At 49.9% G+C, this 27,650-nt stretch overlaps 2 protein-coding genes and 1 pseudogene across 2 annotated transcripts; all 3 read left to right on the forward strand.

The window, feature by feature from the left end:
- Positions 1 to 1,276: 1,276 nt before the first annotated feature.
- On the forward strand, positions 1,277 to 3,303 carry LOC101778724 (indole-2-monooxygenase). Its single transcript, XM_004976061.4, has 3 exons — positions 1,277 to 1,856; positions 1,966 to 2,412; positions 2,518 to 3,303. The coding sequence occupies exons 1-3, from the start codon at positions 1,335 to 1,337 to the stop codon at positions 3,145 to 3,147; spliced, it is 1,599 nt and encodes a 532-aa protein (XP_004976118.1). The 5' UTR covers positions 1,277 to 1,334; the 3' UTR covers positions 3,148 to 3,303.
- Positions 3,304 to 17,098: 13,795 nt separating this feature from the next.
- Positions 17,099 to 18,985, forward strand: LOC101779140 (indole-2-monooxygenase). The gene is made up of 2 exons (XM_004976062.2): positions 17,099 to 18,091; positions 18,180 to 18,985. The coding sequence occupies exons 1-2, from the start codon at positions 17,099 to 17,101 to the stop codon at positions 18,804 to 18,806; spliced, it is 1,620 nt and encodes a 539-aa protein (XP_004976119.1). The 3' UTR covers positions 18,807 to 18,985.
- Positions 18,986 to 21,071: 2,086 nt separating this feature from the next.
- Positions 21,072 to 23,884, forward strand: LOC105914777 (annotated as a pseudogene).
- The last annotated feature ends 3,766 nt before the right edge of the window (positions 23,885 to 27,650 follow it).

Below are 27,650 nucleotides of genomic sequence, written 5' to 3' on the forward strand. Positions count from 1 at the left end.
TATTACTTCATTACTCTTTCTAAACTTCTTGTGCTTCAAACTAACATCATGTTCAGACCTATCTCGATGAAGGAAACTGCCGCTACGCATCCACCACTTCCTGAGCCAACGCAGGAGTACATACACTACCTGAAGTGCAAGATCTTTGACCTGGAGCATAAGGTTAAGGATCTTTAGTCCGAAGTTCACGCGAATCCTTAGGCGGTTGACATCATAGGTGACTTGATTTGCACCGATCCGTGGTGCAAGTGCCCCTACCACCACAACAAGGATCGCGTCCTGTCTCTACCATCCTCTGGGGTTGCTGGCTACTATGGAGCTGGGCCGTCGCAGTTCTTGCAGAGCCAGTTCTACTAGGAAGTAGACATGGCTCTTTCCCCAGCTATTTCAATTACCTAAGGCATGCTAGGTTTAGCAACATGCCACTTGGTTTAGGAATTTCGTTTGGATCCGTTGTAATCTCGCTGGAAACAGCTATGTATCTAATGGCCGGGAGTTAAATCTCCAATTATTTTGTTCAATCACTCTACCTCTCTTAAATTACGAAGTTACATATTGCAATAGAACTACATATTCACTTCTAAAAATATCATACAAAATTACACGAACAATAACTAATCAAACGCCTATAACTCCGCCATAGCCGTTTGAACCGGCTATAGCATCCTACACCCCGCTAAGGTCGGCTAAACCTAGCTAAACCACGTAGGGGGAGCCTGCCACCACTTGAAACAGCGTAAAGCCACTTACCGCCGTACGAAACGGCTAAAGTAGGCTAGTGCCATTTGGTACAGCGAAAAACGCATATCCAACCGGTGGAAGTGGACCCGCCGCCGTTTCGTACAACGGCGTAGTTCTATTTCTGCAAATTTTTCGTTCGATTATTTATTCTGCAAAATTGTAAAACAAAAAATAAAAAAAAATTCCTGCTTTCGTGCGTCCGCACGTAGCAAAGCCATGCCACGTCTTGCTGACCGCGGCCAAGGTCAGCACTCAGCAGCTCCCCGCCATGCATGCGCCAAGCACAGGCCAGGGCGTCTCCTCTAGGCTTTTAATTTGTTATCATTAGTACGATCTATTGTTGCCTGGTTGGTGGAGGTACCTGTTCATCATTTGACTACGTACAGGCCCCACCCAGATAAGGAAGTGTACAAATCTCTCCAACATACGTGGCTACGTCAGTGACACGTGATGTGATCGATATTGCCCTCCTCCTTGTTCGAAAGCGGCAAGATTCGGACACAAATAAATCAACCTCCCCTTCCATAATTAGCCGTAGTACTGGCACGTCTTATTTCCTCGCCTTCGCCAGGGTGAACCTTGCACGATAGCTCATGCGCGAGATGGTGGCGGCTCCGCAAGCGTGGCTCCTGCTGCTCTTCCCTCTCGTCCTCCTCTTACTCGCGCGCTCCTTCTCGCTGGCAAGATGGTTCCGTGCCAACGGCGCGAGGGACCGGCGGCAGCAGCGGAAGGAGCTGGACGACGACCACCGCCTCCCGCCTTCCCCTCCGGCGCTGCCGGTCCTCGGCCACCTCCATCTCGTCGGCTCGCTCCCTCACGTCTCCCTCCGGAACCTCGCCAGGAAGCACGGCATGGACCTCATGTTCCTCCGCCTCGGCGCGATGCCCGTGCTCGTCGCGTCGTCGCCACGCGCCGCCGAGGCGGTGCTGCGCACGCACGACCACGTGTTCGCGTCCCGGCCGCAGTCCCTCGTCGCCGAGGTCATCATGTACGGCCCGTCCGACGTCGGCTTCGCGCCCTACGGTGACTACTGGCGGCGGGTCAGGAAGCTCGTCACCACGCAACTGCTCAGCGTCAAGAAGGTGCAGTCGTTCCGCCACGCCCGCGAGGAAGAGGTAAGGAATTGAAGACCATTGGCTTTGTGATAAACCTGAAGATTTATCAGGTGATTACTTATTATAACGTTGTAAATATATAAGTTGCATGCTGTGCTTGGGTGCGTAGGTGGGCAGGGTGATGGCCAAGATCGGCGAGGCGGCCGCCGCGGGCGTGGCCGTGGACGTGGGGGACCTGCTCAGCTCGTACACCAACGATCTTGCGTGCCGCGCCGTGATGGGCAATTGCAGTTCCTTCCACACCGAGGGCCGGAACAAGCTGTTCCGGGAGCTCGTCTCCGACACGTCTCCGCTCCTGGGCGGCTTCAACATCGAGGAGTTCTTCCCGTTCCTTGCTCGCTTCGGCGTGCTCAGCAAGGTGGTCCGCGCCAAGTCGGAGAGGCTGAGGAGGAGGTGGGACGAGCTGCTGGAGCCGCTGATCGATGACCACGAGAGGCAGTATGATGCGCCGGCGGCGGCGGCGAGTGATGCGAAGGGCTATGACTTCATACATGTTTTGCTCTCCGTTCGAGAGGAGTACGGCCTCACAAGAGAACAGATGAAAGCTCTCCTGCTTGTAAGTATTCCAATTCCCAAGCGAAATCTTTGAGTTATTATGAATAGAAATACATTAGTATATTCCTCGTACGTCTAATATGTTCTTTGAGTTATGAAATCACAGGACGTGTTTTTCGCGGGGATAGAGACATCAGCCGCGGTGCTCGAGTTCACCATCGCCGAGCTCATGCGGAGGCCACACCTGATGAAGAAACTGCAAGCTGAGGTGAGGAGCAGCGTCCCCAAGGAAGCAGACGCTGTCACCGAACCCGACCTAGCCGGCATGACTTACCTGAGGGCTGTTATAAAGGAGTCTCACCGGCTACACAACGTGACTCCGTTGCTCGCGCCGCGTGTCTCTATGGCTAGCTGCAACATCGATGGCTACACGATCCCAGCTGGGGTACAGGTCTTGATCAACACCTGGGCCATCGGCAGGGACGCCCGATTCTGGGGGGACGATGCCGAGGAGTTCATCCCCGAGAGGTTCATCGGTGATGCCAGCGCTGCACATGTTAGCTTCAAAGGTAACGATTTCCAGTTCCTGCCTTTCGGGTCTGGACGGAGGATGTGCGCTGGAATGAACTTCGGGATGGCCGCCGTAGAGCTGATGCTGGCGAACTTTGTGTACTGCTTTGACTGGGAGCTGCCGCCGGGGAAGCAGGGGCATGACATTGATATGGCAGAAGTGTTCGGGCTCGTGGTGAAGCGGAAAGAGAAGCTTCTCTTAGTACCAAAATTTCGTGTATATTAGCCTGTCGGATTGGAGCGCTACAATTAATAAAAGTTGCATTGGCGTATATCAATTCAACATGCAACATGAAGTGTACGGGTGTAAAACGCATATGAATTTTAGTATAAAAAGAATCGACCGGGGAATCACTATAAATACCCTCATTTATTTTCCATAGATTACTCATTTATCATCTCATTTCTGTAGTACGATCTGTATCACTTTTCTCAACCAGTGACCGTCGGAAAACTCAGTATTTGTCCCGAGGCTCAGTACCAGTTGCATTTTGGCTCGGTACTGATGCTCACATTAATACCGGGCCTAACGGCTAGTCCCCGAGGAGTTCCCGTGACCCCCTTTAGTACGGGGTGGAGGCTTCACCCGGCACTAAATGTCACTCATTAGTACCGGTCGAAGCCTCCAACCGTACTAATGTGCCTGAGGGCATTTAGTACGGGGTGAAGCCCGGTACTAATGGGTAACCTTTAGTGCCGGGTGAAGTCTCTCCACCCGGTACTAAAGAGGTACCTCCCGTCACGTGTCATCAGCCCCTTCTCTCTCTCACCCAACGCTCAACCCCCCTCCCCACACTTACTTATCCGCTCGTCCTTCTCATCCAGTCTCTCACCCGCGCCTCACCGAATCCCCTCCCCCCCCACACAGATCGATCCCATCGCCGCCCCTGCCGTCGCCGTCCCTCCCCCCTCAGCTTGCCCTTCACCTCATATGGCGAGGAGCGGTAGAGACAAGAAGGGAGGTTGCGGCGAGGCGGCGGAGCGTTGGCAGGCGTGGCAGAGCAAGGAGCGCGTGGATCTTGGAGTAGCGGCCACCTCTCCCTCAGATTCGGTGGCAGCAGCAACTGGTGGGCTGAGGAGCACCGGTGGCGGCAACCGGCGGTGGTGGCTGAGCAACGTAAGTATGCTGCCTCCCTCCCTCTCTCTCTCTGGTGCGGGGCTCAGGTGCTGTGCGGTCAGGGCTCTGGTGCTCGGGCGTGGCGGCGTGGTGCGGCCGGCAGATTTTTTTTTATTTTTTAATACCCTTTAATACCGGTTATTTGACCTGGTACTAAAGGTCCTCTTTGGTACTAAAGTAGCAATACCGGTTGCACAACCGGTACTATAGGGTTAGGAACCGGTACTGAAGGCTCTGTCCCCAGCAGCGAGTGCTTTTAGTTTTGTTGGAGTATTTACCTTACAACACTGCTCACGCTTGGAGTTTTTTTTTTGGACGAAGGAAAATATTTTTTCCCATCAATGTTCCAAGTAGTGACCACACCACAGTAACTAAATTAGCATGTACCATATGTATGGTGACCAACATCTAAGGATACATCTAAATTAGCGTGGGCTAGAATTTTTTTTCTAAAATAAATTAACAGTAGAATTTTGTGAAAAGGCATACTATTTAAGATTTTTTCTTGCTACATTTCTCTACTGAACCATAGTCTTGTGTGAATTAATTTCTTGTTTTTCCTCTCGTTGGTGATGGCCAATCATGGTGCAATATTTATTTCCTTTTAATTTGGTCTCCAAAATCCACCACATAAGACACAAAGAGACCTGTCGATGATTAGTAAATCGACAATACAAAATTTGTTTGATGCATGGGGTAGGGATACTTAGCTCCAGTCCAACTCCCTCGGATGTTATGGACACTTCTAGTCTTCTAGAGCACCATTTTTTTTAAAAAAATGGAACGGTATCGGTATCGCAACAGATCAGAAGCCGAGCACCATTTTTTTAGAAAATGGAAGATGTTTCGACCTCAAGCCGAGCACCATATATTGGGGAAAAAGTAGGGCTGGAGAGTTAACATGCATATCATTCTCCTTCTAATCAAATCAAATGACACGCAGGAGACTGCGTCGTTCAAGAAAAAAAATGCATAGCATAGTTGATAAACTCATAGCAATTTGGATTTTTTTTTCTTTGTTGTTCCCCCCATAGCCCCATCGTCAAAGTCCTGACATGCTAATTTTAGCACACTAGCGTCTCCGCGCCTGACTACATACTACCAGCAGCGCCGGGCTCACAGCCCTCTGCTGGCTCGCCGTCCCACCAGTCCCGAGTCCCATCCCAACTGCATCTTCGGCGACATCGGTTGGACGGCCGGCAGAGGGCAGACCCTCACCACTGAGCCTGACCAGCTATATTTGTGCAGAATTGCACGGCCAATCCCCTCTGCTCGAGAGACCTGTGACGACTGCCGCCACACGGTTGTGAGGGAATTCATCGTTGTCGAGTTGCGATGGTCAATTAATCCTGGATTTAAGTCAGTCTCCATCTTCTCGCTGCACGCCCTTATCCGTGGCCTGTACTAAACGGATATTATCGCGTGCGGATCGAATGCTCTCCGTTCTCCGATAGAACTTCACACGGGCACCCGATCATTTCCGCTCCACACGTTTCAAATCCCCTGACGGAAGCAACCGTTGGTTATTATAATATATCCTACCTCGAGCCAAGAATACTTGTGGCGTTCAAACAATCAGCTAGCAGCAGTAGAAATAAATTGTTTTGCTGGTATGAAACGTTTTTTTTTTTGAATGGAGGGAGTATTTATTTGAGAAATTGTCCATGATTGTTATTTCCGCTCCATGATTGTTTCAGTCAATGCTATGAGTCCTAATATTTTAAAAAATCTGAATGGTCCTGAGGCATATGGTTCAATGTAAAAGTCAAACTTGCTATCAAAAATAGTACACACATGATGTCGAGAGAATTGTCCAGAAGGTCTCTGCCGTACACCCATAACATTTTTATTGTTATACGGACCTTCTGGGTCCAGAATAATCTATAAGTGGTCCCAAATTTTACAACAAGGAATTTCAGTGCTATAACCATCTACTAGTACTGTCGTGAGTGCAAAGATGATAAAGATCGTGTACAATCGGTGCATGCAACCATATTATTTCAGTGCTACATAAATAAGACTTAATCATTGACACGTAATATATTTGTAAATTCTTCTTAAAATTACGTGTCAATGCACGAGACCACGTATAAATAAAACAACACGGTCACATTAATATACTTTTCCTAAGCGCTCATCATTTAATTAAGAAAAAAATTATCTAAGGACACTGCTGGGGAAAGCGCCTTCAGTACCAGGTCCAAACCCCTAGTATTAGTTGTGCAACCGGTATTGTTAAGTCGATACTAAAGGGGTCCTTAGTACCGGTTCAAATAACCGGTACTAAAGGGGGTCCTTTAGTACCAGTTCGGGAGATTGTCGGTGTTTTATACCGGCAACCCGCCTAGGGAGTACCCGAGGTGGTGTTTTGTGCGGTGGGTGTCGCCAAGAATCAAGGAGTCGATGGTGACGTAGGGAACACGATTTAGACAGATCCAGGCCGCTAGATCGTGTAATACCCTACGTCCTGTGTGTGGATTGTATTGATGAGTTGTGTTGCATTCTTTGGAGGGGATCCCTGCCCGCCCTTATATACTCGGGAGAGTAGGGTTACATGGTAGAGTCCTAGTCGAACACGGTTACAGAGTTCTACTCCAAATCAGTAGAGTAGTTTCCTTGAGTAATCCAACTAGTCTTCAGGAGTCCGTGTAGGCTACGTTACCCTACGGCGTAGCCAAGTGCTGATCACGTCCGAGTATGCCCCTGGGTGGGCCGTACAAGGCCTACTCGTGGGCCCGGGGATGTATGCCCAACAAGCCTCCGAGTACTTTGTAGTTAAGTGGAGCAGTTTCGAGTACTTCGAAGATGTCGCTCGAGTATCTTCTGGCGCTCGTTGAGTGCTTCTCATTACGACTAGTCTTCGAGTATCTGAGTACTGTCACGTGGCTGGAAGGTATTCTTCGCTTCGTTTGATATCGCTTCGAGTAACCTTTGTCTTGAAATTTTATATGGTAGTGCGATGACAATCGCACTCCATATGGAGTAGCCCCCGAGCCTTAGATTGAATTGAAGAATCAGGCTGAGGGTCAAACTTGCAATTTTGCTTCGACTTCTCTTAGTCTTGAAAAAATTTGTCCAACGAGGAGGGAGTACGCAGCCCCCAAGGCTTGGATTGATTGAATAATCAACTCAAGGATTTTGAATCTTTACTTAAGTCACCATCTGAGTAGTCTCGCGACGTCCAGCCCCCAAGGATATGCGCTAGGTGAGTTATAGGAACTACGTCGAGTACTTGTTGACGCTTAGCCCCCAAGCTTTTGGGAGCTAGCTAAGCCATTGGAGATATCCCGAGTACTGATTGGCGCTTAGCCCCCGAGTTCGGGAACTAGTCTGTGCTTTTGGAGGTATGCTGAGCGTACTGGAGTGTCGTAGCTGAATATTGATCTGAAAGAAAAGATGCACATATTATGTAGCATACTTGTGAAATATTGAAACTATTGAAATTTATTCAGCGATCAATATGAATATTGTGTGTCAAGCTCTTGTTTCGGTCATATTCTGCTCGAGTAGTTAGCTTGTTACATTTAGGCTCTCGGTCTCCGAGTAGCCGTTGCCGCTGCGTGTGTGAGATCTGTGTCCCGTATACGCGTATGGGCTTAGGCATGACGGAAGTGCCCGAGGCTTTCACGAATTAAGACGTGTCCTGCTCGAGGAGAATAGTGACCTTAAGAGAAAACAAAAAAGAGTAGTCGTTGTTGCGATAAAAAGAGCGCATGATTGCGCGCAAGAGTTTGCTGCCCACCGGCGAGTAGAGCGCATGTTGTGCGCGAGAGTTCAGCGAGTGGAGCGCGTGTGGTGCGTAAGAGTTTGCTGCCCTCTAGTGAGTAGAGCGCGAGAGGAAAGCAAGCTGGAAAATAGTTGGAAAAGAGACTTAGCTTGATTCGTGGACGATTGTTGATGAAACCGTAGCGATCGTTGATGAAGCCGCAACGGTTGTTGACAAAATCGGCTAGTCGGAGGTGGATCTGACTAGTTGTCAACAGTGCAAAGTTTGCCCCGACTAATTTTTTAGTCGAGACTTGTAGTAGAAGTAGTCGTCGGCGAGCTGCCCGTAGTTGTCGGCGAGTGTTACGATGTGGTCGGAGTAGTCATCGGCGAGACGCCCGTAGTCATCGGTGAGCGTCGCGACGTACTCGAAGAAGTTGTTGGCGAGTCGCCCGCAGTCGTCGCCTGCGTGGTGACTCAAATGCCAGCTCACACGGACTACTCCGAGCCATGATCGAGTCCGAGTTGTAATAAAACTCGATGTTGAAAAGATTGAAATTTGAGATTTTCTCGGCGAGATATTCTACTTCTTATCGAAGAGGGTTTTCATCGAGATGTTTCTTCTCCTAGCTGTTGATGATGTGGTGTTGGAAGGACCCAACACCATCGGCGATGAAGAGACAGGAGCCGAAAATGAAAGTTGCACCCGCCTCGAAGGCGAATGCATGCTTGATGATGGTTGGTGCCATCGATATTGCGTGGAGAAATTCGACGACATCCCCTACCTGGCATGTCAACTGTCGGTGTTTTATACCGGCAACATGTCTAGGGAGTACCCGAGGTGGTGTTTTGTGCGGTTGGTGTCGCCGAGAACCAAGGAGTCGATGGTGATGCAGGGAACACAATTTAGACAGGTTCAGGCCGCTAGATCGCGTAATACCCTACGTCCTATGTGTGGATTGTATTGGTGAGTTGTGTTGCATTCTTCGGAGGGGATCCCTGCCCGTCCTTATATACTCGGGAGAGTAGGGTTACAGGGTAGAATCCTAGTCGAACACGGTTACATAGTTCTACTCTACGTTACCCTGTGGCGTAGCCTCCAAGTCCTGATCGCGTCCGAGTACGCCCCTGGGTAGGCCATACAAGGCCTACTCGTGGGCACGGGGATGTATACCTGATAGGGACCAACCGGTACTAAATTGGATGCCACGTCTCGTGTGACCGAGGCCAATTTAGTACCGGTTGGTCTCCCCAATTAGTACTAAATTCTTTTTTCATTTCTATTTCTTTTCTCATTTTCTTTTTTTTTATTCTATATTAGTATTTCGTATTTGTTTTCGTATACTGCTCTATTATGCTAATATATATAAAGTTATATTTGATTTATAATATTATATTTGAGATAATATTATACATAAACATATTGTGCATACACATATATGAATAATATTTTCAACATTTTGGATCAACTATTTTGAACCCATGTCCGGACGGTGATGCATATTTGATCCATCATTATGGAACTCTCCCGCTAGATTTACTACCTTGTCCAGAAGAAATTTACTGAGTTGTTCTCACTACTGGGGAAAGGGCATTTAGTACCGATTCCTAACCCCCTTTAGAGCAACTCCAAGAGGCTGCTAATCTTACCCCCAATACCTTTTTTAGAAAAAAAGAGAGAAAAAAATGAACTCCAACAATCCACCTAAACCTTCCATAATTTTTTAGCGACGCTAAAAAACAGCCTGCCACTGCGTGTATTTTAGCATTGGCGTTCCTCCCCCAATCCTGATTCCCGCACGCCCGCGCGTCCCTTCCGATGGGCCCAATATGATGACGTGGCCTGTGTTTGAAATATTGGGGGCTATTTATTAGCGATCTGCTGTGGACTAATATGTTTTTGGGGGAATTTTTTTTTGGGAGAACCCCCAATACATAGTTTTTGGGAAGAATTTTTTAGGATACTCTTGAAGTTGCTCTTAGTACCGGTTGTGCAACTGGTATTGTTAATTCAGTAGTAAAGGGGGGTATTTAGTATCGGGTCAAATAACCGGTACTAAAGGGGTATTAAAAAAAAGAAATCCCGCTGCTCACCCGCCCTCCCGCTGCCCTCCCGCCCGGCCCCCGCCGCCACCCTCCCACCGTGAATGAGAACGAGAGGTGGAGAATGAGAGGATGAGAGAGCAGAGAGGAGCTTGGTGGTAGGGGAGAACGAGAGGATGAGAGAGCAGAGAGTGTCGTACATATATTTATGGGCCAGTAGAAGGTTTGGACAGTCCTAGTGTGGCGGATCCACTTCGGATTAGCTTGATTAAACAGGGTTAAGCCGCCTAACATGCGACACCCATGCCTAAGCCAAGTTAACACGAAGTGCCGTCGGATTTCATCCGATTTAACCACTTAGGCAGGATCGAGTTAGCAAACTCACACGAAGGTGAGTGGTTCCAGAGAATACAATGAGTCCATTGAGTTAAACCATTTAACCATTTAGTTCGGTCATATAAACCAACCTCAGAGTTTTACAAGGTTCAAAAGAAAACCACAAAAGGGAAAACCACTAGCGGAAGCAATTCGTCGGGGTCGGACATCCCTGGTGAGGCCAGCCGGGACATCACTGGTACCTCTTCTCGCCGTCCGAGGAGGGGTCCCACTCGACCGTCCAGCCCGGCGGGAGCTGGGGCGGCCAAGCGCCAGCAAGAGAGGGGTCGGGAGCAGCAGCTTCACCTGAAAAACAGGAGCCACAACAAGGCTGAGCTACTAAGCTCAACAAGACTTAACCGATAGGAGTGAAACCACTCCACACTTCTAGACATGCAGGGATTTTTGGCTGAGGGGGTTTGTTTGCCAAAAGCACTAAGTGAAAACCTATTTTCAAGTTTTAGCTCCAGTTCTAAGTTCATTAGCCGATCTAGGTTTTGCAACCTATTCTAGGCAATCATAGAACCAAACAAGATGTGTAGATATATCAACAAACATGTCATCATCAGATTCCTCATTTACTCAGGGTGACATAGCGATCAAGCAATCTCAAACTGTGAGAGGCAGACGAATCGATTCGAGTTCTTTAACCATGCATGGTGAATCTAGCCTCACGACATCCGCGCACTCGGAGGTCGCTTCCTGTGCCGGCCTTCCCCATCAATCCCCTAACCCGTGTCGGGCCCATTTCCTTTGGTGCAAGGTTCCACAGACCCAGCCTCTGCCGTTCTGTGACCACGCTTGCCACCACGTGTGACATCCAGCAGGGAAAACTCCGTTCCAAGAACAATGGGGCGACCGCTCACGTCTAGGTTCGATCTGGTACTAGGCTTCCTCATCCCATACTAAGTATGAGGCTAGTACTTTCAAACACTTGATCACGAACACCACCACTGTCGGGCCTTAGCAAGTTTTCATAGACAGACGGGGCAACCATCCGACCACCAAAGAGTTACCAAAACCCTGCCCCGTCCATCGTCCTTATAGTTGTAACAAAAGGTAGACATGCAATTTCTACACTCGCGAGTGACAGGAGATCACTCGACTTTTACCGTCTCCTAATTAAGCAACGCAACTACTCGGTCCAACAGCTAGTGCTCAGATCATGGGGATAACTAAGTCATGCATCTAGGGTTTCAAACAACTCCTATACGTAAATGCACAAGCATGTTACAGAAGGCATGCGCAAGTCTGGTAAAACACGCAGGGTTTTCATGCAACCGGGGCTTGCCTTCGAGCAAAGAGGAATGAAGCTGCTCGACTTCGGGGGCGACTTCGGCTTCAGCTGGCAGGAGCTCAGCTACAGCTTCGTTTTCTGGCGCCGGGTGTAGCTCGTAGAAGCCGTCGGCGATGTGCAGCTCTACACGAATGCAATGCAAGAGTTAGCATAGACGGTTATTTCAACAGCAACACTGGCTCGCCTGAGCCCAGAAACTCGCGACAAGGAGCAGGAGGGTAGGGAGGTTCAAGAGAGCTGGTGAAGATCGAAAGCAAGGGTCGGAAAGGAACTTATGATCTGATCCTTGAACTAGAGGATGTGGTATACTAGGGGTCCTCGTACGCAAGCGCTGGAGGGTTCCTAAGTTTTACACATACACCCTCAGGTTGAAGAAAAAGATCACAGCCGAGCCCTCGGGCGAGGCGGATAAGGGTCGGCGGAACAGATAGGGTCGGGCGAGATGGAACCGGGGTCGGCAGGTTACCTTCTTCCTGAAAGGAAAGCTTGGGGTCGGGAAGAGGCAGACTTGGGCGGATGGACTAAAGCTTTGAACAACGGCTGAGACTGGCAGTGCTCCGGCGGCGGCGATGCTTCTTGCAGATCACAAGTAAGCTTTTACGGAGCACAGAGGAGCAAGCGGCTGGGTGACTTGGAGAAAACTGAGGGAGAAGCAGAGAGAAGAGTTCCTCAAGAACTTGGCGTGTGGTGCTAGGAGCTTGAGCAGGGAGCGAGAGAATGGCTGAGGGCAACAATAGCGGAGGGAACTCCGGCGGCTGGTGCATTCCTTTTATAGCTGCTGGAACGGAGAAAGGAAGCAGCGTGGGAGAGAGAGAAGGGGAGCGGCGTGAAGGCCGGGAAGAAGCAATGGAGTGCTCTGCCGGGGCGGCGATTGAGCGAAGAGGGCGGTGGTGCAGGACTCCGGGGGTGACGCCAGCGGTCATTGGGTTCTGCCGTCAGGGCAGCACATGAGCGGGTATGCCGGTGGTTGAGATTTGGCGGAGGCGGGCGTCGTCGTGCGGGAGATTTGATAGAAGCGACCGGTTTAACGGCGCTAGAATCGAGGGCACACAGGTGAGAAGACAGGCAGCCGCGGGCGAGCGCGGAGCAACAGATTGTCGGGCGGCTTCTGACAGGGTGGGGAAAGGAGCTGTCGCTGCCGCGGTCGGGGTTGGCGATGGAGGAATCGTCATGTAGCGGAGACCAGGCGGCGCGACTGTGTTCGAAGTGACGGAAAAGACGGGCGACATCGGGCTCTGGGGCCGGGATCTGGCGGTGTGATGATGGGCGCGGGAGGCAAGGCGCTGCAAAAGGTTGCAGAGGGGCTTCCGCTGCCATTGGGGAAGGGGGCGCGAGAATCCACTTGGTCATGAGCCAGAGACAAAACTGAGCGGCGGGCATCGGAGAAGCCGAGCCACGCGGCAGGGAGACTCTGAAGCAGGCATGCAACTCGAGTGCGCCTGTCGCGGAGGATCTGGGGAAAGATCTCGCGGGTCCACCGGGCGGATAGAACGGACGTTTGAGGAAGACTTAGAAGGATCCGACGGTGGGCTGAGCTCGCCGGGGTCGGGATCGGAGCGAAGCGGGGAGGGGTCGGGTCTCAGGGGTCGGAACCGGGCGGAAGGCTGAGCGCTCAGGCGCGGTAAAACAAGGCAGATGACTATGATCAAGGGCTCCGATTAAGATTAACTCGGGAGATTAGGGGTCGGTCGTCACACCTAGATACAGGGCTGGACACCGAAACGTGTCGTTAGACATGGAGACTACGGTGCAGGCCGACGTGGTCTACGTGACAGGATAGGAACTAGTCGAGGATTAGGAAACTACTCGTAACAATTAGAGTAGGACTCACTAGTCGAATCCGATTAGTATTCTTGTAAATAACCGACCTGTAACCCTGCCCCCCGGCAATATAAGGTGAGGCAGGGATTCCCTCCAAAGCAATTCAATACAACCAACACACAAGACGTAGGATATTATGCAATCTAGTGGTCTGAGCCTGTCTAAATTGTGTGTTCGAGTTCACCTTCGAGTTACTGATTTTGGCGAGCCCCACGCACTAAACACTACCTCGGGCACCCCCCTTGGTAGGTTGCTTGGGTCTAAACACCAACAGCTAGCACGCCAGGTAGGGGATCTTGCTGAGAATCCACTTGCAAACTCGATGGCCCAAGTCATCATCAAGCCCACCATCGCGTGAGCATGAGAGACGGGAGCGGGTATGGGGAAGATGGATTATAACGCGGATGGGATGACGGGACCTGAAGGTCGGGAGATCCTTTAGTACCTGTTGATAGCTCCAACCGGTACTAATAGCCTCCCATTAGTACCGGGTGAAGCCTTCAACCGGAACTAATGTGCCTGAGGGCCTTTAGTACTGGGTGGAGGCTCCACCTGGTACTAATGGGTGACCTTTAGTACCGGGTGGAGCTCCCAACCGGTACTAAAGGGGGTCACGGGGTGCTCTTGGGGAACTAGCCGTTAGACCCAGTACTAATGCTCACATTAGTACCGAGTCAAAAACCAACCGGTACTAAGGGCTAGGACCAATGCTTAGTTTTCCAGTTGTGTCTTAAATTGCCCTGATTTTTTCCATCTTGAGGAGTTCTTCCTTCATGTGCATAATCTATGTTATTAGCAAAGGTTATTATATTAGATCAATGGATTTACAGAATTAGAACTAATTTATTGTTAAGAAATTTGTATAAGTACTCTGAATTTGTGGTCAGTTATATGCTTGGGATGTACAAAGCTATGGATGAACTCACATATGTAGTATCCGCATAAATTATTCCTCGGATTCTGTCTCAAACACTATATATATGGCAAAATAAGTTATGAAGTATTTGTTGTATTCAAGTGATGTTGACGGAAGCGAGCCTATGCTCTGTTAATCATGTCTATGAGGTCGATGCATTGATTTCTTGGTCTCCTCAGAGAGTCCAGGATATAGACCATGCTTCGATAACCACGATAACAAGGAGTATATAGTGGAAGATGGACATATATACATAGTGAAAAGCTATTTAGTATTATTTTAAAATGCTAGTTCGAAAAATAAAAGAGATGGGAAATACGCTCACTTGAAGTTGTAACTATTTAAACACTCAAACATGCTTTTCTTCTTTTCCTTGCTGAGAATGTAGCTGGTAGGATCCCATGTTTCAGGTCCCGACGTGCTTGAATTGTATCATTTGCCTTTCCATATGTACCTAGTAAGCCAAGCACGTTCACGCAAAGATTTTTCATCAGGTGCATCACATCGATTGCATTACGAACCTCAAGGACTTCCCAATAAGGTAGCTCCCAAAATATAGACTTCTTCTTCCATATGGGTGCATATCCGTCCTCATCGTTCGGAACATGATGGCTATCAGATCCCTTGCCAAAGACTACCCTCACATCCTTTATCATAGAAAATACATGTTTACCATTACGGTGAACGGGCTTAGTACGTTTTTCTTCCTTCCCTTCCAAATGCTTCCCTTTCTTTTCTTAACGCTTAGTAGGAAGAAATCGACGATGACCCGTATACACGACCTTCTGACAGTGTTTTAAATACATGCTGCAATTTTCATATAAGCAGTGCGTGCAGGCTCGATATCCCTTATTTGTCTATCTGTCCAGACAGATTCCCAAGCCACCGACCAATCATTGATGGTTAAGAATAACAATGCTCATAGATTAAAAGTCTCCTTTTTGTCCTCATCCCACACACGTACTCCTTCTTCCTTCTATAATTGTAAAAGTTCATCAACCAATGGTCTTAGGTAAACATCAATGCCGCTGCCAGGTTGTTTTAGACCTTGGATAATTACCAGCATCATAACGAACCTCCGCTTTATGCACATCAAAGGCAGAAGGTTGAACATACATAAGGTCACAGGGCAAGTGCTATAACCACTACTGAACTCACCGAATGGATTGAATCCATCCGTACTTAAACCAAACCTTATGTTCCTTGCATCATTTTCAAACTCGAAAAATTCTCTGTCAACTGTTCTCCACTAGGACCCATCAGCGAGGTGTCTGATCATTTCATCTTGCTTACGTTCTTCTTTGTACCAACGCATCAACTTTGCATGTGCCTTGTTTTTGAACAAACGCTTCAAGCGTGGTACTACAGGGAAATACCTCGTTACATTCGCAGGAACTTTCTTCTTGCTAGCCTGTCCCTCAAAATCACCCGGGTCATCTCACCTGATCTTATAACGCAGCGCTTCGCACACAGGACAAACCTCGAATTTCTCGTATTCCTCACCGCGATAGAGGATACAGTCATTAGGACATGCAAGTATCTTTTATACCTCCAAACTCAGAGGACAAACAACCGTTTTCGCTTCGTACGTTGAGGACGGCAATTCGTTCTCCTCTGAAAGCATGTTCATTAACTCATTAAAATCCTTGTCAGAAACTCCATTTTTTACCTTCCATTGCAGCATTTGCAGTGTGGTACCTAACTTTTTGTGCCTCTGTTTATAATCTGGGTACAACAATTTCATATGATCAGCTAACATACCCTCGAACTTTTTTGACTCCTTCACATTCTCGCATCTTCCTTTGCATCTCGCAATATCTGACATCGATCATCAATAGGACCTTCTGCCTCGCTTATCTCTTCTTCAGCCTCGCCCATTGGAGTATCTGCAAAGGCACCTCTTCAAGTCCAGTCAAAAATATTGTCATCTTCTTCATCATCATCATCTTCCATCATAACTCATTTTTTCGCGTGCTTGGTCCAAACAAAATAGTTACGCATGAATCCAGAACTGTATATGTGGGCGTGAATAGTCTTTCTGGATAAGTAATCTTTCTCATTTTTACAATTTCTGCATGGACAACAAATAAAACTGGACGGCGGCTTGTTAGATTCTGCCAGATCGAGAAAACCATGCAAGCCATTAATGTACTCCATGAAGCGTTTGTCTGCGTTGTACATCCATTATCGATTCATCTACAAAGTATTAACAAATCAAAGATTTTCTGATCATGCATCTAATTATAAAGCATAACAAACATCATTCAAATTTCATAAAACTCAAATGTTGCTGAAAATTTTGATAGAAATATACAAATTTAAAGTTCAGATTCAAATAATATGATACACTACGACAAACTATCCACGTCTAGGAGGAAGGGTGCCGACTTCTCCGTTTGGCGCTTAACTGACGAACTGCACTTCTGAATGGCAAAAGCATTGCTGATCCTGACGGTCCGATCCCGCGACGCCGAGAGCTCGCCGTCCAAAACCGCAGCACCGAACAGCCCTGTCCTGTAGCTTCGCAGCGCCACAAGATCCACGCCCAAAACCTTCAAGGTTACTCCGTACACGTAGCTGAAGCCGATTCGACAGAGGCTCGGCAATCCCCATGCCATTTAATTTCTCGTGGCACCACGTTATCATGCAATTCACATTCACCCTCCTGCACACGCAATGGAAATGCCAATGCTCGTTGGAGCCGATTGCTGAATTTAGATATGTTCTTGACCAACCCCTATAAACCCAACTTAGAAATGTTGAAGTCTGTCCTACGTCAGTGACGTGTGCACAGCTGATCGATCGTGTCCTTGTCTCACTGATCTACTAGCTCGTTTGGAAGCGGCAAGAGTTGGAGCTATATCAACCTCCACTGCAGGTCGATCAAGCTCCATTGCATCGCCATGGCGAACCTAGCAGAGCAGTTTGTGCACGAGATGTGGACGGCTCCACGGGCGTGGCTTTTGCTCCTCCTCCCTCTCTTCCTCTTACTCCTACGCAGCTGGTGGGCAACGCTGTTCGGCCTCGGCGCCAACAGAGCGAGGGACCACCACCAGCAGCAGCAGCAGCAGCAGCAGCGAGACGGCCACCACCGCCTCCCACCTTCGCCACCGGCGCTCCCCGTCCTGGGCCACCTGCACCTCGTCGGCTCCCTCCCGCACGTCTCCCTCCGGGACCTCGCCGGGAGGCACGGCCCGGACCTCATGCTGCTCCGCCTCGGCTCCTTGCCGGTGCTCGTCGTCTCGTCGCCCCGCGCCGCCGAGGCGGTGCTGCGCACGCACGACCACGTGTTCGCGTCCCGCCCGCACTCCCTCGTCGGCGAGGTCGTCCTGTACGGCCCCTCCGACGTTGGCTTCGCGCCGCACGGGGACTACTGGCGCCGGGCGAGGAAGCTCATCACCGCGCACCTGCTCAGCGCCAGGAGGGTGCAGTCCTTCCGCCACGCCCGCGAGGGAGAGGTGGGCGCGGTGGTGGGCCGGATCGCCGAGGCGGCCGCCGCGGGCGCGGCCGTCGACGCGGGCGAGCTCCTAAGCTCGTTCGCGAACGACCTGGTGTGCCGCGCCGTGATGGGCGCGTCCTTCCGGAGCGAGGGCCGGAACAGGCTGTTCCGGCAGCTCGTCTGCGACACCACGCCGCTGCTGGCTGGTTTCAACGTCGAGGAGCTCTTCCCGTTCCTGGCTCGCTTCGGCGTACTCAAGAAGGTGGTCCGCGCCAGGTCCGAGAGGTTGAGGAGGAGGTGGGACGAGCTGCTCGACAGGCTCATCCAGGACCATGAGAGCAAGTACGAGCCGATGGCGGCGAGTGATCCGAAGGATGACGATGACTTCATACACGTTCTGCTCTCCGTTCGGCAGGATTACGGCCTCACAAGAGACCAAATGAAAGGCCTCCTGCTTGTAAGTATACAATACATCAGCTCATGTCTGGCAATTAGAATTGTAAATTCGTAAGACCTGATTACCTGAATAAGAATTGGACATGCAGGACGTGTTCGTCGGGGGAATCGACTCGGTATCTTCGACACTCGAGTTCACCATCGCGGAGCTCATGCGGAAGCCACGCGTGATGGAGAAGCTGCAAGCCGAGGTGAGGAGCAGCACGCCCACGGGACAAGAGATCGTCAGCGAAGACGACCTGAAGAGCATGCCCTACCTGAGAGCCGTCACGAAAGAGTCACTCCGGGTGCACAACGTGACGCCGCTGCTGGCGCCGCACCTGTCCATGGCCAGCTGCAGCGTCGACGGCTACGCGATCCCTGCCGGGGTGCAGGTCCTGATCAACGCCTGGGCCATTGCCAGGGACGCGCGCTACTGGGGCGAGGACGCCGAGGAGTTCGTCCCCGAGAGGTTCATTGATGGCGGCAGCGCTGTGGATGTTAGCTTCAAGGGGAGTGACTTCCAGTTCCTGACTTTCGGGTCCGGACGAAGGATGTGCGCCGGGATGAACTTCGCCGTGGCCACCGTAGAGGTGATGCTGGCGAACCTGGTGCACCGTTTCGACTGGGAATTACCACCGGGGAAGGAGGGGCGCGACATTGATATGTCACAGGTGTTCGGGCTTGTGGTCCGACGGAAGGAGAAGCTTCTCTTGGTTCCAAAATTACGTGCATAGTGCTTGTGTTGGATGGAGGCACTGTAATAAAAACTCATCGGTGGGTGTACGTTTACTGTTTACATCACTATTACATGCATACAGCATGATGATAGGGGATTTTTCATTAAAAAAAGAAATAGGTATTCAAATTCAAGTTAGAGGGGACTCGAACTTGGATGATCTAAGCTCACTTCCTATACAACATGATGATCAGTTAATGCAACAATAGTGTATGCGCGAAAAAATGTAGATGATTTTTATGAAAGGCAATGTGGGTCATTTCTACGGAAATTTGGATCGGGAGATCCCATCCCTATAACCTGAGTAATTAACTTTGTCCATTTGACCTGTGATAAACGTTAGAAAAATATATATCAAGAATTTTTTGTTATTATTTTTATATTATAGGCGAGGGGCATTTCTACTAAACTAATCCTACGATATACAAAAATTGCATGAAAAACAACAATAATAATAAGTTCTTAAGGTGATTTTCTAACATAGTACACCATGTCCATGTCCTCTATTATCTCATAAAATTTCAACTTCAAGTTCAACGAGTACATGGAGAAATGAAAAAAAAACTCAACAAGAGTAGATTGGAGCATCTAAAATAGTTTAGGGGAGTATATTGAGCGAAATTTTAGCCAGGAGATCAAATGGACAAAGTTAGTTGTTCAGGGTGGTAAAATAGAATTTTTCCTAAATTATTTAATTTACTGTTACCAATTTGTTTAATTACCCATCTCTCATTTTGTGCACAAATGTTGTACATCAATACATCATTGCTTTTCAGTGATCAATATCTTGAAGTAATGAGTTCATCTACTGTATATTTTTGCTTTAATTGTTTGAAATTTTAGATTGTATTGCTACAAGCGTGCTTTGTTGATAGTTCGCGAGGAGCATAATTAAGGGGGTGGGGGATTTGGGGGCTTGAGCCCCCTTACCTTCCCACAATAATGAAGCCCCCTGGTCTCTTGATCCCTCCTATCGTTTTTGAGGAGAAAGAAGGAAGAAAAAAGAAGAAGAGGAGGAGCTCCCCTAGTTTCTATAGCTGGCTCTGCCCAGGCTTGAACTATTGATATGCGACAATAATTCCCTTATTGCACCTTAAATACCTTCAGATCCAATAGAAAAATATTGCCATCGAGTATCTTGTAGTAGATGCTGCACATTTGAGTTTGAGTCACGCACTTGTATTTTTTAAATTTATTTTTGAAAGAACAGTAATCGTTGGTTACAAATCATTATATTTAAGATGTGAAAACGGCTGATAGCAGTGCGCTGCAAGGGATATGAAAACAGCCCGGCATATAGCTTAATTAAAAACACAGTAATTTGTAGAATGAAAAAGATTAATATCACAAATTGACATTCCAACATAGTGTTTTGTATCTGTTGATTCTTACTTTCTCGTGGTGCTCGTGGGCTTTCTATTTTAGTGAACAAGAACTAGGAGGACGTACAGGTCGTATTCGAACACTGTTCAGCCAGGTTTATTTTGCGTAGCCAGCACCAGCAGATTGAGCATATAGGTTGGGAGATCAGAGATGCCACCAACCTAAAAAGTAGCTCGATGCATGTGGTCCCCTTCGCCATCCGAGGCATCCGCCATTCGAGGCTGCCGCCATTCGCCGTCGCCCTTGTCCTGCCTCTGTGAGCTCCACTTCCTTCCCTCTCTCTTGTAACCTAACAGTAGTGCCGAAGAGCTTAGACCACCGCCTCCTAGCCTCGCTGCCGGCCGCTGGGGCCGTGCGCTGCTGTGTCGTGCCGCCTAGCCTAGCCTCGCCCGCCCGCTCACACTGTTCGCCACCACGCTCTGGCCATGCACCGCATGCGACGTCGCGCCAGGCCGCGATGTCGTGGGCGCGGTCACCGTGCGCCATCGGCCGCCTGTGCGCGCCCATGCCGCGCCGTGATGCGCCGCCACTGTGGCCCACATGGCTGCCACATAGGCACCATGTGGCGCTGATGAGGCAAGCCGGGCCCAAGCTGCACCCCGCCGCTGTGGGGCGAGCTGCATCCTGCTGACCGCACCTGGCTGCCCCGCCACCGCGCTCATCAGCGTCGGCTGCCCCTCCCCCGTGACCCACCGGTCGTACCTCGCCGGATCTAACCGCCGCCGCCCCGCCGGCCGCCGACATCCGCAGCCCCGCCGGATCCGGCCGGTCGCACCCCACCGAAGCCCCGGCCGCACCCCCGCCATGAGGGGGGGGGGAAAGAGAGAGATGGAGAGAGAGAGAGAGAGAGAGGCGTACCAGGGAAGAGGAAGCCGAGGCCATGCCGCCGGAGCCACCACCCACCAAGGCTGCCACGCCGTCGGAGCCGCCACGCCACCGAAGTCGAGCCTGCGTCCGCCATCCGCGCTCGCCTTTGCTGTCGCCGCACCTAGCCCCGCTGCTGCTCTCCACTAGCAGTGAGGGGCAAGTGGAGGGGGAAGGGGAGGGGCAGTAAAGGGGCGAAGGGTGGTAGCTAGGAGAGGAGGGTCGGTAGGAGAGGAGGCAGGAAGGGGAGAAAGCTGGCGGGGGAGGGAGAGAGGGAGGAGGGAGGGTGTGAATAAGGAGGTGCGGAGGGGGGGGGGCGGAGAAAGAGGATAGGAGCGGTGTAGGGGGGTGGATAAGGCGGATGGGCCGACAAGTGGGAGCTCCTCCAACCGGTACTAAAGGTCAGCCATCAGTACCGGGTGGAGGCTCCACCCAGTACTAAAGGCCCTCAGGCACATTAGTACTAGGTGGAGGCTCTACCCGGTACTAATGAGTGACTCCAACCGGTACTAAAGTGGGTCACGAGAGGCTCCTAGAGAACTAGCCGTTAGACCCGGTACTAATGCTCATATTAGTACTAGGTTAAAAAGCAACCGGTATTAAAGGATAGGACCAATGCTCAGTTTTCCAGCAGGTAAGGTGGTGGGATGAGCTTCTTGACAAGATGATGATGATTTGATCCATGTGTTGCTGTCCGTTTGACACGAGTACGGCCTCACCAGAGAGCAGATGAAAGCTATCCTGCTTGTGAGTACAAAGCTTCTAAGTGAATTCTTCTAGTGAGAAGTACTAGGTGAGGTCTCATGTCCTGTGCTATTTTGTCCTCTCGACCTGATGATCTTTCTCGAGTTTTGGGTGTGCAGGACGTATTTTTCGGAGGAATAGGGACAACGTCTTCGATGCTCGACTTCACCATGGCAGAGCTCATGCGGAAACCACGAACGATGGCGAAGCTTCAAGCTGAGGTGAATAGCAGCGTCCCCGAGGGAGTAGAACTTGTCAGTGAAGCGGATCTAACAACAAACATGACTTGAGGTTCGTTTGGTAGGGCTGTGACTGTGGCTGAAACGCCTCTAGCTACAGCTTCTCTGGTGGAGTGGTTTCTTCGATAAAGCTAAAGCTGTTCTGTAAAGTGTTTGGCAAAACGACTTCTCCTGTATTCCTAGGAATGGATGCTAGAGATCAAATGTCCTGCATGCCCTTAACGGATTGTTTGAATGGATAAATTATAATTTGAGTTCGTTAGATGGAAAATGGAAAATGTCAAATGTGCCCTTGTTAATTTAATTTGGATGTGCATATGTTTTTATCAATTTATAATGTAATTTTATATGAAATAAAAAAATAATTATTAATATTTTTCCCATGTGACACCCCTCCTTTTTCTACCGTATTTTTTCACGGTCATTTTTTTTATATCGGCCCTGCTTCTTTCTTTCGTCCTTATCCTCTCCAACCTAGCTCGTGAGTCCACATGCCTGTCGTGACATTGCCATTGCTGCGCCCTTCATCCACAAGCAGCGCCTGCTGGTGGAGAAGCAGGAGGAGTCTCTGGATTGAGGCCTGCTCATCCGTCGCTGTCCTACCACACCCTCCCACCCCGCTGCAGCGTCCTTCCCCGCCGTCTCGAGCCGACACCACCACCGGGGTCGGGAGCTGCGGCGAGGCCCATAGCCGTCGCCCATGCGCCGCCAGGGGCTACGATGGGCACCATGGCCACCACCCATGCGCCGACGGGGGGCCACGGTGGGGCGCCATGGCCGCCGGCCGCCTTGAGCCTGCATCCCGCGTCGTCATCGCCTTCGGCCTCCACCTCCTCGTTCCTGCCCTTACTAGTCGCCTGCTCCGCCTACGGGTTCCTCCCGGGGGCAAGGATGGCAACTGAAGGGGAGAAGTCGCGGGGAGCCAATTTTTTTTTCCCCCCTCCCTCGGATAGCTCTAGTCAGTGGGTTTCAAGCGGCTTCATCAGCGAAGTCATTCCGGGAACTAGCGTTTGGTATGGCTTCTTCAAAAACCGATGAAGAAACCGCTGAAGAAGCCGTGCCAAACAAGACCTTAATTACCTGAGGACTGTCGTTGAAGAGTCGCTCCAGCTACACCCCGTGGCGCCTCTCCTTCCGCACTTCTCAATGGCTAGATGCAGCATCGATGGTCACACGATCCCTGCTGGGTTACGAGTCTTGATCAACTCTTGGGCGATCGGCAGGGACGCACGCTACTGGGAGGATGCCGAGGAGTTTATCCCTGAGAGGTTTGTTGGTGACGGTAGTGCTACGCATGTTAACTTCAAGGGGAACGACTTCCAGTTCTTGCCTTTTGGGTCTGGACGAAGGATGTGCGCTGGAGTGAACTTCGGGATAGCCTGCATAGAGCTGATGCTGGCAAACCTTGTGCATCGTTTTGACTGGGAGTTGCCGGTGGGGAAGAAGAGAGGTGACATCAATATGTCCGAAGTGTTTGGGCTAGTGGCGAGCCAAAGAGAGAAGCTTCTCCTAGCTAGTTCCAAAATTACGTATATAGAATCATATATGTTACATGCAAGCACTAAAATAAATGTCGAATGGCCGTGGATATAGTAGAATATGTACGATGATAAGTTGTCCAGTTGTCCTCAAACTTGTTTATTAATAGTAACCATTTTGGTTTTTGAACTTTTAATTTGCATATATAGGTTCCTAAAGGTAGTAACTCAAATTAATTATTGTTAAATGGTAGAAGTAGGCCGCAAGGGATGTGAAACCGCTACGGCCTATATTGCTTAACTAGCAGAAATACCCGTGCGTTGCTATGGGTCATTACTTGCTCACGTGTTGGCGTTGATGTAGGTGATCTATACGCGTGTTGCTGAGCAGTTTCTCGATGGCGAGGAGGTCCTGGGCTCCTGGCCAAAACCCCGCAGCTATTTATACAAGCAAGAACACAACCTCGATTTCTATCCGAGTCGGCCTCGATTCCGATCCGGTTCGGCAGCGAACTCTCTTGGCAGTCTGGCCCCGAGTCAGCTTCGATTCCGATCCAATTCGGAAGCGAGCTCTCCTGGCAGTCTGGCCTCCACTCCAATCACTGCCCGCTTCGCTGCCGCCTCGAGGATGCGGTGGCCATTACCTGGTCGACACGACTGGCGTTGTGCGGGTCCCTGAAGTGGCGTAAGAATCGGAGGATGATGGCGTCGACGTCGGAGGACGGCGGGATGTCGTCGGTGGACATGAGGAACTCCTGGAGGTGACGGCCACGCCGTCGTGGCTGTGGCCATTCTCGATGGGCGGGAGCCTCCTCCTGGAAGTGGAGGAGGAGGAGACGTTCAAAGTCAACCAGTTCGAGTTCGACTACGCGTCGGATTCGACTTCGCCTCGGACTACTCCAACGTTCCGCTCAGGGGTCGGACACTCCCGACCCCAGGACTCAGGGTCGGGCGAGGCGGAGCTTCACTCGGAGTCGGGCGAGGCGGAGTTCCACCCTCAAGGGGTTGGGCGCATCCGACCCCGGGACCAAGGGGTCGGGCACATCCGACCCCGGGACCAAGGGGTCGGGCGCATCCGACCCCGGGAAAAAGGGTCAGGCGAGGCGGAGTTTCACCCTCAAGGGGTCGGGCGCATCCGACCCCGGGACTAAGGGTCGGGCGAGGCGGAGTTCCACCCTCAAGGGGTCGGGCGCATCCGACCCCGGGACCAAGGGTCGGGCGTATACTCAAAATTGGATTGTGGGTTGATATCACGAAATATTAGGGGTTTTTTTGAAAAATAGCCTCGGACTACTCCAAGGGTCGGACACTCCCGACCCCAGGACTCAGGGTCGGGCGAGGCGGAGCTTCACTCGGGGTCGGGCGAGTCGGAGTTCCACCCTCAAGGGTCGGGCGCATCCGACCCCGGGACCAAGGGTCGGGCGAGGCGGAGTTCCACCCTCAAGGGGTCGGGCGCATCCGACCCCGGGACTGCGGGTTGATATCATGAAATGTCAGGGATTTTTTTTTGAAAAATAACCCGACGGACGAAAAATCCAGGCAGAAACGTTACTTGCTTTAATAATAGGTAAAGATTAAGCACAATAATCGTACAACGTACGACAATATAAAATTAGGATCCCAAGTCGACTTCCGAAATATTTTGGTGCATCTTACTTTCTCGTGGTGCTGGTGATTTAATTGGACAAGAGAAAAATATATGAGATCGTAGTTGAATATAAAAGTACTGTGGTTGCGGCAGGAGCTAGCAAGAACTTACAGTTACAGGTGAGGGGTTTTGGACTTTGCAGCGCCCATTCAGTTCCAACTTCCAAGCAGAGGCGCTTGCGTGCAAGGAGACTTGCAGAAACGTACGTAGTTGGATATTGGTCTAAGCTTCTATTTGGTTCCTTTAGTCAAGTTTAGTCCAGGGACTAAACTTCAATCCCTACCATATTTGAATCAAAGACTAAAGTCCATTAATACAAACAAACAAAGATGAAAATACCTCTAATCAAATCACAAAACCAAGGAGATCGAGGAGGAGCGAACAAACGACTGACGAAACCAAGCTCACGCCACCACACGCACGCGCAGAGCGCAGAGCGCAGGCGCATCCCACCACCACCACCTCCTCGCCCGATCTTCCCGCCCCGCTGCTCGCCGCACCCTGATGTCGGCCACCGACCCTTCCGCGGCGGCCACCGACCCAGACAGCCCGAACGCCGTCCACCTCACCTGGAACGCCGGGCTGCACTCCAAGGTCGAGGCCAGTCGTTGCGTCGTGCCGCTCGCCGCCATTGTCTCGCCCGCACGCGTCCCGAATCCCTCCACCATGGCCCTGCTGCCGCTACCCTACCCACCGCTCCGTTGCAAGCCGCCCTGCTCCGCCCTCCTCAATCCCTTCGCGCGCGTCAACTTCGCCGCCAAGATCTGGATCTGCCCACTCTGCTTCTCCAGGAACCACTTCCCGCCGCACTACACCGCCATCCCCAATTCCAACGTCCCGGCCGAGCTCTTCCCGCAGTGCTCAACCGTCAAGTACATCGTCGACGGCACCCCCGGGGCTACCATAGCCCCGCCGTCGCCCATCTTCCTCTTTGTCGGGTGCGGGTGGAACGGGTGCGGCGGCGTGGGGAGGAGCGGGGATGGGGGCAGGGTGTGGAGAGGAGAGGGGGCGGTAGCGGCGGTGTGGGGAGCGAGCGAGGGCAACCCAAAGGGAGGGTTCGGAACGGGTGGGAATAGGCAATAAATGAGGGGCATGGGTGTCCTTCTGGGCTTTTAGTCCACTTTAGTCACTTAAGGAATTAGAGGACTAAACCCTTTAGTCCTCTTTTAGTCCCTATGTTTGGCAGTTTAGGGACTAAAAGAGGCTAAAAAGGAGAGACTAAAGTTTAGTCCTACAACCAAACAGAGCTCAGTAGGCGATGGAAACATTAATTACAGAGTCTGACAAAAAACAAAACTACTGTCTTTTTAATTGCAGTACAGCTATAAAATTATAATAACTAGTTCGCCGATCCATGTACGGACTAATAATTCATAAAAATAATTAGGGCATAAGCTAAGACTCAAAATAGCTTACCTTCCTCTCTTATTTGTTAATATTTAAAATAAATGCTCATATAAATATATATATCTATCTTTATCCATCTTCATAAACTGTAGTTAGCGATTACTATATTTAGTTTTTTTCATTCAGATCATACTCCCTCCATTCCTGTTCATAAGGCGTGTCATTATAGCATGGTCTTCCAAATTAGATTTTGATCATTCATTTATCTTATCTTATATTATTTATGATTATAAACTTATAATCATTGGAGAGTACATTTGGTTACAAATCTGATCATGTCAAATTTATATTAAAAATAAAAATTTGTTGGTTAAATTATTGGTCAAAGATTGTAAAGTTTGAATCTTGATATGCGTGTGCGCTTTATAAATAGGAACGGAGGGAGTATTTTTTTTTCACTTTGCATCGCACTTGAATACATATTTGACATGCATTTAATTGAACTCTTAGTTTAAGCTAGTTTAAGGTAGAAATCACTGTTCTGACTCTATACATATATATAAATTATATTGTGATATACATCAAGTGGGAAATTCTTGCAGCAGGCCTGCTTATCAAAGCCCACTTCGAAGTTGTATTTCACGAGGAATGTCCTTTCATGAGCCCAAGTCCACTGATAGCTAAGCCCAACCTATCTCGTAATTGAGGGAGGCGGCTTTACCAAATCAAAGTTTTGCAACCAACAAAATGCGTCAAGACTCAAGAGCAACTTCGTGGAGTGTCGTCGTGACATTTTTACAGCTGTCATGCACAATTCGGCAAAGGAATATTCTTTACGGACGTACTAGCGCCCGGACGTTCGATAATTTTTTTTTATCAGACGCTCCATCGCAACATTGAACAACTATCGAAACATCAAAAATCAACACTTGCAACACGAGGATTGCAATACCTTTACGTGCATGAAACATCTCGAACCACTTTGTACAACATTCAAAACAGACACATTGCAACAACATTGCAACAACATAAAAAGCATCTCTTACAGCATTGCAACAACGAAAGAATAAGAGACCGAAACAAAGAAAATAACTATATGCAACATTATGAACAAGTTGGTGCAGCACCCGATTGCTAGC

Source organism: Setaria italica, chromosome VII (genome assembly GCF_000263155.2).
Source record: "Setaria italica strain Yugu1 chromosome VII, Setaria_italica_v2.0, whole genome shotgun sequence".
Lineage (NCBI taxonomy): Eukaryota > Viridiplantae > Streptophyta > Magnoliopsida > Poales > Poaceae > Setaria > Setaria italica.

Excerpts from the sequence above, each read along its gene's own strand:
- LOC101778724 (XM_004976061.4), top strand. The coding sequence starts at position 1,335 with ATGCGCGAGATGGTGGCGGCTCCGCAAGCGTGGCTCCTGCTGCTCTTC. Across the intron at positions 1,857-1,965 it reads GCCACGCCCGCGAGGAAGAG|GTGGGCAGGGTGATGGCCAA; the intron begins GTAAGGAATTGA and ends TTGGGTGCGTAG. Across the intron at positions 2,413-2,517 it reads AGATGAAAGCTCTCCTGCTT|GACGTGTTTTTCGCGGGGAT; the intron begins GTAAGTATTCCA and ends ATGAAATCACAG.
- LOC101779140 (XM_004976062.2), top strand. The coding sequence starts at position 17,099 with ATGGCGAACCTAGCAGAGCAGTTTGTGCACGAGATGTGGACGGCTCCA. Across the intron at positions 18,092-18,179 it reads AAATGAAAGGCCTCCTGCTT|GACGTGTTCGTCGGGGGAAT; the intron begins GTAAGTATACAA and ends TTGGACATGCAG.